This window comes from Balearica regulorum, chromosome Z (genome assembly GCF_011004875.1).
Source record: "Balearica regulorum gibbericeps isolate bBalReg1 chromosome Z, bBalReg1.pri, whole genome shotgun sequence".
NCBI lineage: Eukaryota > Metazoa > Chordata > Aves > Gruiformes > Gruidae > Balearica > Balearica regulorum.
This window is the reverse complement of record NC_046220.1, coordinates 45,788,684-45,801,239: the sequence shown is the minus strand read 5'-3', so window position 1 is coordinate 45,801,239 and position 12,556 is coordinate 45,788,684. Positions and strand designations below refer to the sequence as shown.

Sequence of the window (12,556 nt, the reverse complement as noted above, 5' to 3'; positions counted from 1 at the left end):
AAAGCTGCTGTTGGGACACTGGTTCTGATGAGAGAGATTTGCATAAACTTTTCCTTGAGGCATAAAAAACACTTTAGGAAATGAAAATTATTATTCTGTTGCTAAGGGCTGCACTGTTACTGGAGCTATGGTGATTAAGGTTAGCTGCCAGACACCTTGTAGCTCTTGAAATCTTTGCATGTTTTAAACTTGTTGAAAGAGCATTAAGTGTGGTAAGTGTCCTTTGTATTATCTCTTGCTAAGATTCTAATTATGACTAAAAAAAAAAAAAATTGGCCATGCTACTGTGTCTTTCAGCACCTGAAGATAAATTGAAACTTGCCACAATGGTTGGGTACGTGGGTAACATTTTTTTTTTAACTTGCAATGTTACTGGTCTAATACTTGTAGAGACACTTAACTTGCATCTTGGAAAATTATTCAGTTTGTGAGAGCATTATTTCACAGTAGATATGCTTCCTATCTGGAAAGTATTTCATCTTTTCTGGATTGGTATGCCACAGTCAGAGAGGTGTGTGGGGCAGGCTGTAAATTCACGGCAGCCAAGATGCAGTATTAGGTGTAGTGGCTGAAGGGGCTGGGCGCCAGTGGACAAAACCAGCCCTGAATGATATACAGCAAGGACCTGTCTGTCCAGTCCATAGCCAGTACAGTTGTCAAGTCACTGGTACAGAATAGAGCGCAGCCTGGCTACAGAAATGAGCCTGCTTGGTGTTCAGGCCAGTCTCCAAGAAATATGGGAAATCCAGTATTTTTTACCACTGATTCAGCTACAAAATGTGCAGCTATGTTACATGAGGTACATGGAGAACAGATAGGCTCCTACCCTGACATAAAGTCCCTCAGCTTGTGCATTCTCCACATGAAGTGAGACCGGTTACCTGTAGTGCACCCTGGGCATAGAGCTGTGCCCTGGTTTTGGCAGGGATAGAGTTAATGTTCTTTCTAGCAGCTGGTGCAGTGCTGTGGCTTGGATTTAGGACGAGAACAGTGTAGATAACACACTGATGTTGTAGCTGTTGCCCAGCAGTCAAGGGCTTTTCAGCTTCTCATATTTCCCTGCCAACAAGAAGGGGACACAGCCAGGGCAGCTGACCCCAACTGGCCAAAGGGATATTCCATACCATATGACACCATGATATATATATCAATATACATATGGGGTTGGCCAGCAGGCAGGGCAGCTCAGGAATTAGCTGCACATCAGCTCCACGTGGTGAGAAATTGTGCTGTTCACCAGTTGTTTTGTATATTCTTTTATAATTTTTATTTCCTTCCTTTCCTGTTCAGGAAAGTTGATGACGCTGAATATATATTTTATTTTTTATCTTTTCATCTCATGGAAGAGCTGCTGTTGCCCCATTGTTTCTTTTGGTGTCTGTTAAAGCATGACTAGCTAAAAACCAGGTCATGTATTGTGCAGATCACTAAGGAAAGAGCTTACCTGGTTAATAACTTGATTGATAGGTTTTATCAAGAGCTACAGTAAGCAGATAATTTACTGAAATCAGATTTTTTTTCCCCCGTTATCTGAGATGTGTACCTACCTTTTGAAGCACTGTCCAATGGCTTATAATTTTAGCTCAAGTTAGTCCCATTCCACTGGGATAATGAGCAATTAACAGAATTGTGATCAACTTTTCCAAAGCATAAGCTTACCTTGCATCCTGACTTGGAACCCAGAGAATTTTGCAGACTTTTTTCCCAGTAGGGTTGCAGAGAGTTTATGTACAGAGAGTGTGAAAGGTAAGAGTTGTCAAGAACTACTGGAAGTACACTTGCACTGATGGGGTGAGCATGCTTTTCCTCTTCCACAACCTAATTTTGGAACAGCAATGATTAACTGGGAAAAGGAAGCTGACACTGAAGATCTGAAAGAAGTGCCACTTGAGATTTGCATGTAACAAGAGCTGGATTTTTAAATGTGATAGACTTGCAAAATATGTAACAGAACTGAGGTAAAAGCTAGTATAACCAAGACTGCTTCTTGTGGTGTTTTCTTTCTTCTCCAAAACAAAATGCCTAAATTTTTACTTGCTATGCTTCTACTTCTGAGAGCAAAATGTATCAATATGCCAGTGCTCCAGAAACTCAATACCCCCAATGTAGTTCCTCTGCTAGGTAGGAAAAATAAAACACCAATTCTAGTGTAGAGATAAGCATTTAATTTTATTAAAGCTATCAACTTTAGCTAGCCAAAAGATACCACACAGTTTCTGCTTCTAAACAAGCTTAATTAAAACTTACTTTAAAGCTTTCTGGTTTGCAGTAGGAAAGCTATTTAATAATTTTTAAATGAAGCTTTATCATTAAAATAGCAGCAGGAACATTTAGCCATCCTGCCGAGAGACAGAAGTCTACAACTTGCCTTGCAAATAGAATTTGTATGTCTGATCCCAGCATCTGGAAATACTTCATGTATTCCATGTTAGCAGCATACATATAGAACAGATCTTAACAAACTATCTGCAGTCAACAGCTTGAGGCAACTGGCATCTACATTTGTCTATTAATGAGCGGGTGTCAACTCACGGGCCACTGTGGCCTAGTGGTTAAGACTGCCAAAACAACATTAGGTAGTCACCTGCACGTCTGCAAAGGATTTGAGATAGCTGCGTACATTCTTCCAGCGTGGATGTCAGCTGGAACATAACAAGGACCCCTACTAGGACATAAATTGCTATATGCGAGCAAAAAAATAAATAAATAAAAAATAAATCAGTGGAGCTACGGCAACACACACCAGATGAACACAGGCATTGACCCCGTCCCTGTTCTCCAATGAGATACAAAGCGTGCACACATATTACCAGTCCTTGCCTCCCCCTGGTAAACCAAGGCAGAGATCCCCTTCTGCCATCTCTCTTCTAAGTTGAGTAAAAAAAAGCAGATCCATCCCACGTGGTGATAGACCAGAGAGGTGCAACAAGACAGTACCATATCACAAACAGACTAGTTGCACCTGAGCAGCCCAATAAATGCCAGCTTGCAATCTGCCTAATAGGCTTTGCAGAATGAGCTTCCCCTTGGAGTCTGAGCATGAGTGTATATAAAAAAAGGATTATCAATACACTTTCCCACCTACTTGTCAGAGACTATTTTCCTGTACAGTATGTCTGACAGAAGTGCTCTACTGAGGAATAAACAGGAAACAGCTCAAAGAAAGACAGAAACCAGCTCAAAGTACGGTTTCCCTGACAACACCAATAAGACTGTGAGGCCGTTCATGTCCTGCTCTCTGGATCCTCCTTTCTGCTAGCTGATCTTCACATATGGTGAAAGTACTCAGGTCACCACAGCTCTCCAGGTGCAGCAATCCAGGATGTTGTCTGAGAGGTAACACATGGGCATTCAATGACATGCCTTGCTGGGCAGGCATCATCACCTTTAAGAGAGGGAGAGAAAAAAAAGAAAAAAAAAAGTAAATCAGATTTGTTTTCAGGCTCTTGTTTCATTAAAATAGTTTCTTACCCAACTAGGAGGAAGCTGGTTGTAGTACTGAGAATAAAACTGTTACTTGTCGAAGAGGCATGGGAAAAGCAATCCCAACTGGGAAAAGGAGTGAGTGTTGTCTTTTTTCTTCTTTTTAAGCTGCACAAGAATTAGCTCACCCCAAACCATGTCATGTCAGGTATGGCTTAAGAGGAATCTAAATGTTGCTTCCTGCAGAAGCTACTGGACTGTAATAAGCTTCAGGCCAATGCAATAAATTAAATTCTCATAAGGAATTCTTTTTTCATCTGTTTCTGTCAAATTTGTTAAGGTTTTCGTTGCCTGTAGGCTGCTGTGGGAAACCTCATTCTATCTCTAGAGCGTAAATTAAAATCTTTGATGTGTTTTTTGTGAAAACTCAAACCAAAACCAGTAGTCACAGCAAATCACTTGTACCATGCATGAATCAACTCATCTATCAAAATGGTCTGTAAGTTACCAAAACATTTGTTTGATAAAGTCTGTAATGTCTAAACATTCATTCTATTAATGTAAGCACATATTTTCTACTTTCTGGATTTTTTTCCTTTAGTACTAGGACTTATTTTTATCCTTGGAGCTAATTACAAAAAGTTGCTTCTAGTAGATTTACATAAAATCTTCCTTGTCAGCCTCCATTTCTTGCAATTTATAATAGTAAATGCTTTGTAACATCTCTTCCCTCTCCCCTGCCACGCTCAGTATAAAACGCTGTCATGTTATTTACAGTTCATGGTGCTACCACAGAAGACCATCTCCTTCAGCTTTTAAATACACGTGTATTCTGAAAGCATTTCTGGCTGTGTGGTTCATAGAGCAAGACACATCACAGCTGCACAGCCTCTTGCGCACTCTCTAAACAAAACTAAGGAAGCTAATTGCATCCAAAAACTTTGACACACAAAGCAGAATGGCAAATATAAACCTATACACCCAAACCAAGGCCAGCTTGGGTTTCCACATCACCCAACAAACACAAGTAATAAGACTACCTGCTCAAGGTAGGTGGCACTAGTGATAGCTTCTGCCATATGTTTCTCATCTGATTTTAAAACAGACTTGATATTTTCCACCAGTTCATGTATGTCAGGACTCATGCTGCCAGAGGACTGCTCTAGGATCCATGCCACAAGCTGTTTAGTGTCTGTGTAAGACTTGTAGTCTATCAAAGATTGGGGTCTTCGCCTCAAAGCTCTTGCTCTCAAACTCTTCCACAAGGTGACAGTGCAGAGTTGTGGCTTTACTTCAGTCTGCGTGGCAGCTTCACAGCTGAGCACTGCCCCTGAAGACAGAGATCAAACAAAGCAAACAACCCACTTGGTTCACAGTACTGTTCAACAAGTGTCTCCTGAGATTTCCATCCTGATTCAGTGATGATGCAGTGCACAGTTTAACCTTCTAAAACTTAACAGACTGGCATGGTCAAGGCGGCACACAAGGCTCGCTCTGTATTGGATTTACTCTAGAGAAAATGCCTGCAAAATAGAGTAGTACACAGCTATGACTGAGTTTCTGTCATGTGTCAAAGGGGTTGGAGAGACATTTCTGGGAAAGCTGCTTGCAATTTTGTGTACTTTTGCTTCTGTTCTGAATAGAGCTGAAATGAGTGTTGAGTGTTAACATTAATATACAGTTATACAAAGCAAGCTAAGCATAGCTTGAAGGCCTTTACTACTCTCCTAAACTTTTGTGTAACTTTCAGTTATTACCATACAAAAGAACTAGTTAAAGTGTCTGAAAATAATTGCTTGTCAATTACTAGCTTGGAAGCTAGTAATACTACAAAGTGGAAATCTAGTGAAAAAAAAATCCCAACATTCAAAATTACATTGCAAAGACTAAACAAGGGGCAGCAGGAAATCAATTGCACTGCCTTTGATCCAAATAAAAATCCACTGCTTTTGGTTTAAATAACTATCATCAATTTTTGGCCCTGTTAAAAAAAATAAATAAGAACACCTACAGGTTGTTCAAGAAGCACTTTAATGTTGGCTTTATGCCAAACACAGCAATACCAGGAGGAGATCCAAAATTTTCCAGCAAGAAAAGCACTAACTTGAAGCAACTTCTGTTGTTCTGTTGCAGCTGAGTTCTCTTTCTGCAGCATTCATTTATTTAACTCTCAGGCCCGGTGCAGAACAGACCTAACCTCAGTTACACCGAGCCTAAAGAGCCCAAATGCTTCTGACTGATGGAGCCTCTCTACAGCAGAAACACTCTGCTTTCACAGCTACAAATAGGCTCGGTGTCATGTAACTACTGCTTCAGCAGCAGATACTCTGGGGTGCTGTGGTGGAAGTTGATAGGAGGAAGAGAAAAAAAAACCACATGATGTAGCAGAGACATAAAACCATTCCACAAAATATTAAGTGTAATCCAGATAGGCAAGCTCCCAATATTCAAAATAAATGGTTGTTACTAACATGCCCCTTCCCTGCTTATGTTTTGTGAGTGCTAATACGCATCAGCAGCTCCTATGGGAATTCCAATATCCTCTAATAAAAATTGCAAGACTCTTGACTAGTGGATTTGTAAGACTGTCAACAGAATCAAGGACTCTGCAGCCATACTAGCAGTTTTCCCACAGCAACTGAATTGGATCCCTGACACCAAAGCAGCTGCGACAGACTTCACTGGCTCTCCACTGTGAGGTTTTTTTTGTGTTGAGTTTTTGGGCTTTCTGATGCTATAAGGAGCGAGAAAAGGGTGCAAATTTATAGGCTAATACCAAATACCCAAGCTAATTTTGCTTTAAACTGCTCACATTGACAACTGCCCTTTCAAGCTTTCAGATGCCAGTATAGGAATACACTGAGAAATCCTACGTGCTCCCTCCTCTTCGCCTTCCACCATTCCTCCCTCCTCCCCGAACCAGCAATGCCTGCTGCAGACCCTGTTCCCAGATGTGAAAGCCTAAAGACCAGCAACATTATGGTGTCGGGTGGAGAAGATTTGGCAAAGCACAAACTGTTTGCTGCATTTTAAGCACCCTGTTGGGAGACAGTAGCCAATTTCTGCGCGTACTAGGTTCAAGGTACTGACCTTCTGATAAATGTGCTTTTAAGGAGTTAGTTATTACATAAGCGCTGACAGAGAAAAATCGTCACCTTGAAGAAAGCGGCAGTGCAGCACAGGGTCACTCTTAGACCGTTTCTGCAAAGGATTGAAGGCTCTCTCAGGCATGCTGTCCGCAGGCACCAGGCTTGCATTTGAAGGTGAAAGGCTCACTCTGCTGGGAGACTCAGGAATTTCTTCACCTGAGTAACCAGGAGTAGTAAAGGTGAAGGAAAAGTAGTCAGAATAAAGCAGATCTGTAGAAGCCATTATTTTGTGTGTGTGTGTGTCTGTGTCTCACCCATCCCTGTTCCCCCTGCAAAGCTGTAACAATTGGACACAAAAACCTAGAGGCACATGTATGTGTGCATACACCCACACTCACCAGTAACACTGGTCTAAAGCCTACTTAAACATTTGCAGAAAGCTGCAAAAGTATAAACCTCACCTTAAACTACCTCACCAGAGAGAAGGGAGCTACAGCTTTCTTGGAGAGAAAACTAAATCTCACAGAGTCTGAAATCCTCCTGTATATAAGCAGTTGTGCCAAGATATGACAGCATATGGTCATAGAGGTCAGTCACTGCAGTTAGGTAGCTTTCAAATCAGTCACCAATCCCTATGAAGGAATTAAAAATCTTGTTTCATGAGGTTCTTTATTAAAATAAAGATTTTCCTGAATTGTTGTGACGCGTTTCTCTTTCCAATTAATCAAGAGTCCTCCTTTTCCTTATGGTGAAATTATATGCTGTGATTCACATAACTGCCTTTTAGTAAACAGGACAGGATGAAGCAATGTATTTCTCAAGAAACCTGATTCTGTACCTCCATCTGATGGCACCTGGCATATTACAGGAAACAATGGTCTTGCTCATCTAAGAGCAAAAAAACCAAAGTAAGGTAAACAGTCTCTTATTCAGAACATGGCAAATGTTCATGCTGCCACTCTAACAGAAATGTGCCAGTGACTGGAGCATTTGAGAAAATTAAAGCTTGGATGATATGTCCTTGTTGACCATAACACCTCATCTCCTACACAAATGCAACCTAGAATTTCTAAAGAGAAGAAACAGTGACACAACCTATATAAAGCAGATACCAGCCTGGGAAGTCCGGAGGTAGGACCCAGCAACGAACACAGTGGACCAAGAATCAGGCAGGATTAAAGAATCCATCACCAATATAAACTTTTTAACACCAGTGGAGTTGTGCTTGCAGTCAGTCCCTGAGGTACAGTGCTGCTGGTACTCTGAAGAAGTTACGGGTTTTTAAATACTAAACAGATGAATGAAGCAATTTCATGGCTTAAGCTGGTGTGTCCTGGAGAGGCATATACCTCATATGTGATACAGAGCAGCTGCCAAGCATCCCCAGCCATCAGTAGAAGGTTGCATGTCTTCCTACTACAGTCAGCAGGGAAAGTCCCACTTTGCTTGACAGGAGTGCTTCTGAAGTGAGTATAACCATTTCAGCTGGCACAGAGAGGCTTACAGCTCCTTCTGCAGCTGGCAGCCAGGACTCTCCTGGTTCTTCTGGCAGAGAGTACTACATAGCTTTAACTTCTGTTGGGAACTACACCTAGTCAGGTAGTCCTGACAATGCCAAGGGAATCATGGCATCATACACAAATACCCTGCCATGACAGACTACCGGCATAAACCGCAAGTTCAGCTTTTATTTATAGACTGTTACTCTACATCACCTGAGACAGCCCATGCAGTTGCTCTGCCACAATTCCAACACATGCCTTCATTTTGTATTTCCCTCCTGCTCTGGTTTAACCCCAGCATGCAGCTCAGCCCCATAGAGCTGCTCACCCACTCCCCCTTAGAGGGATGGGGAGGAAAATTGAAAGGGCAAAAGTGAGAGGACTCATCAGTTGAGATAAAGACAGTTAAATGGGGGTGGAGGGACCGACGACAACAGATGACAACAAAACAAACCAAGGAAGAACAAGTGATGCAAAACCAATCACTCACCAAGAGCTGACAGATGCCCAGCCAGTCCCTGAGCAATAGCAACCGTGGAAAACTCTCCCCAAGCATTTACTGCTGAACATGATGTTATATTATGGTATGGGACAGCCCTTTGGCCAGTTGGGGCCAGCTGTCCCGGCTGTGTCCCCTCCAGCCCCTTCACTGTTGGAGCAGAGTAAGCGGAGTAACCCTAACCCTAACTCTAACCCTAACCCTGCTTAGAAAGAGCTAAAACATTGGTGAGTTGTGAACGCTGTTTTGGTCACAAATCCAAAACAGCACCATATGGGCTGCTATGAAGAAAATGAACTCCATCCCAGTCAGATTGAGTGCACCTCCCCAAATATAAAGGAAGCTTTAAGCTAAGCAGATCTCACTTGGCATATTTTCTTTTCTTAAATTCATTGCCCCAAGGAAGCCTGGGCATCTAGAAGAAGCAGTGTTAGTTTTCTTTATTAACATGCTCATGTTCCTCTTTATCTGGATTTAACACCCAGGCTGAGACTTAAATGTCTTTTTATAGGCCTTTTTACCAAAAAGAAAAAAAAAAAGAAAAAAGAAAGAAAGAAAAGAGAGAAAGAGGGAAAAAAAATAAAATGGACAAACCAGTTCAAAAGATGGGGAGGAGGATACAATTTATTGCATGCATTCAGGTCTGCTTGCTTTCAAAGAAGTTTTTAAATACAAACAATACCTCAAACAATGCCTCAACATGTTTGGTTTTTTTAAACTTTCCTGACTCTCCTTCACAACACTTATTTTCCATAGTATTGTTTTCCTGTTTTCTGTTCTCATAATTTTAAGCAGTCACCATGATGCAGCCTTATGTTTGATATCTGTCCTGGTTCTGGCAAGGATAGAGTTAATTTCCCAGAGAACTGGGACAGGTGAGCCAAGCTGGCCGGGGGCTATTCCATGCCATGTGACATCATGCTCACCATAAAACGGGGCCAGTCGGGCAGGGGAGGGGGTGGTACGGTTTCACGTGGTTCTGGGAGGGGCTGAGAGTCCGGTGGGTTGGTCGTTGGCTCGGTAAATTGTTCTCTGTTATCACCCATTATCAGCACTGCTGTTGATTGTTTCCCTCTCCCTTGCTGTCCCAGTAAATTGCCCTTATCCCAACCCTCCAGGCTTTGCCGTGGTTTTTCCCTTCTCCTCCCCATCCCGCCAGGGAAGGGTTGAGTGAGCGGCGCATGGCGCTCAGCTGCTGGCTGGGGCTGAACCACATCAGTCCTTTTCGATGCCCAACATGGGGCACGAGGGGTTGTGATAAGGACAAGTCTGACCCAAGTGTGTTAACACAAAGTTGTTATAAGCATTTATAATGTTATTGAAACTGTCACTGGTCATAATGATGTTCTGTTTGGTCACATGGCTCTGGTTTGTAAACCCGTGTTTACTTTATGTAATCCCTGCGGCATTCTTTATCACCGCTGGGAGAGGGGTTCGTGTTCTCATGGTGTTGTATTGTGTGATAATGACTTATGAGAAGATATCATTGACAGTCATGAGTCTGAGCTGGTATGTGTATGTAGCATTTAGGTCAGGCCCGTACCTCAGCCAATATTTTTCAGAATTGATTAATAATTGCACCCAATCTGTGGGGAAGACAGGGAGGGGGATACCTTCTCCCACTCTTTGACCTCCCCTTTTCCCTTTTGGTTGGTTACAACAATTTTGGAGAATTTTGAATACCCTTGGAATGTTCAGGCCAGTATATTCCTATTGCTAGGTCTCCTGCATGCTTTCCAAGTCCTGTTCAGGGTTAGCAAAAATTGCTTCAAGAGTACCACCCAGGGATCTTCCCCAAGGCTGAATGATCAGGGCTGGCATGGCATGTGGGAGAGTATGGGCGAGTATCTAGGGACTTTTTCACCCCCAATGGTTTGGAGCTTCACTCCCGAACAACTGCAAGACCCTGATAAAATGGTAGGATATTTGAAAGGAAAATGCTGGGGGGATTCTAAGGAGACACAACTTACTGCGCTGTGCTGGGCCCTGGCCACAATCTATCAAACACTGCTTGATAGTAGACAGCACCATCCAGAGGGAGAGAGCGGACCCACAGGCACTGCAGCTGCCCAAGCCCCTGCAACAGGCACTGCAGCTACCCAAACCCCCGCAACAGGCACTGTAGCCGAGCTAAAAGATCAACCTATACCAGTATCAGTCGCCCCTATACACAAAAAGAAATACACAAGGAAATCGGTTTGCTTAGTCAGAGATGATGATGAACCGGGACCATCACGAGAACAGGAAGAAGAGCCAGAACCAGAAGTGATCACCTAATCCCTGTCCCTGAGTGAGCTGTGAGATATGTGGAAAGATTTCAGCTGCCTTCCAGGGGAGCATATTATTACCTGGCTGCTCCGCTGCTGGGATAATGGGGCCAGTAGCCTGGAACTGGAGGGCAGGGAGGCCAAGCAGCTAGGATCCTTGTCTAGGGAAGGGGGCATTGACAAAGCAATTGGGAAGAAGGCACAGGCCCTCAGCCTCTGGAGGCGACTCCTGTCAAGTGTGAGGGAAAGGTATCCTTTCAGCGAAGATGTCGTATGTCGGCCAGGCAAGTGGACCACCATGGAGAGAGGTATCCAATATCTGAGGGAATTAGCTGTGCGGGAGATGGTTTATTATGATCCCGACAACGCACAGTTGCCCACAGACCCCGATGAAGTCCAGTGTACCCGACCCATGTGGCGAAAATTTGTGCAAAGTGCACCATCATCGTATGCCACCTCACTGGCAGTAATTGACTGGAAGAGTGAAGAGGCACCCACGGCGGATGAAGTGGCTGGCCGACTCTGGCAATATGAAGAGAGCCTTTCTTCCTCCCTAGTCTCGGCTGTGGAGAAACTGTCCCAGGACGTCCGGCAACTCCAAGAGGATATATCTTACTCCCCACCTGTACAGACCCACATTTCAGCTGTTAGGAGTAAGCGTTTTTCTGCTCCAGAGAGGGGATATGGAGCACACACACCACGAGGTATCCTGTGGTTTTATCTGCGTGAGCATGGAGAAGACATGAGGAAATGGGATGGGAAGCCCACCTCAACCTGTGGCAAGACAGCTGTACAAAGAGACTCTTCCAGAAAGAATGCTGCTCCAGTTTCCACCGGGCAGCCCCCCAGACCAAGTGAAAGGCCAGATCACACTTATGATCCTCCTGAAGGGACTTCTAAGTCCTTTTTGCAAGAGGTGAGTAGTGACTATGATGAGCAGGGTTAGAGGGGCCCTGCCTCCAGCCAGGTGGAGGAAAGGGACAACAGAGTGTATTGGACTGTGTGGATCCGATGGCCTGGCACATTGGACCCACAAGAGTACAAGGCCCTAGTGGACACTGGTGCACAGTGTACCCTAATGCCATTGAACTATGAAGGGGTGGAACCGATATCTATTTCTGGTGTGACGGGGGGATCGCAACAGTTGACTCTGTTGGAGGCTGAAGTAAGTCTAACTGGGAATGAGTGGCAAAAGCACCCCACTGTGACTGGGCCAGAGGCTCTGTGCATATTGGGCATAGACTACCTCCGGAGAGGGTATTTCAAAGATCCAAAAGGCTACCGGTGGGCTTTTGGAATAGCTGCCTTGGAAGTGGAGGAAATTGAATCATTGTCTAGTTTGCCCGGTCTCTCGGAGGACCCTTCTGTTGTAGGGTTGCAGAGGGTTGAAGAGCAACAGGTGCCGATTGCTACTACAACTGTGCACCGGCGGCAATACCGCACCAACAGAGACTCCCTGGTTCCCATCCACAAGCTAATTCGTCAACTGGAGGGTCAGGGAGTGATCAGCAGAACCCACTCACCCTTTAACAGTCCCATATGGCCAGTGCAGAAGTCCAATGGAGAGTGGAGGCTGACGGTAGACTATTGTAGCCTGAATGAAGTCACACCGCCCATGAGTGCTGCCGTACCAGATATGCTGGAACTTCAATATGAACTGGAGTCAAAGGCAGCCAAATGGTATGCCACAATTGATATAGCTAATGCATTTTTCTCGATCCCTTTGGCAGCAGAGTGCAGGCCACAGTTTGCCTTCACTTGGAAGGGTGCCCAGTA

At 43.9% G+C, this 12,556-nt stretch overlaps 1 protein-coding gene across 2 annotated transcripts in view; it reads right to left on the bottom strand.

Moving 5' to 3' along the window:
• Positions 1–2,150: 2,150 nt before the first annotated feature.
• ENTREP1 (endosomal transmembrane epsin interactor 1) overlaps positions 2,151–12,556 on the bottom strand; it is a 38,098-nt gene continuing 27,692 nt past the window's right edge. Inside the window, exons 9-11 of one of the 2 annotated variants that reach the window (XM_075740517.1) lie at positions 6,579–6,728; positions 4,464–4,753; positions 3,173–3,385 (exon numbers count right to left, since the gene is read on the bottom strand). In XM_075740517.1, coding sequence (XP_075596632.1) covers positions 3,179–3,385; positions 4,464–4,753; positions 6,579–6,728 — 647 coding nt within the window. In that variant the 3' untranslated portion in view covers positions 3,173–3,178. Of the gene's footprint in view, positions 3,386–4,463; positions 4,754–6,578; positions 6,729–12,556 lie in introns of both variants that reach the window. The other variant, XM_075740518.1, reaches the window with a different exon arrangement.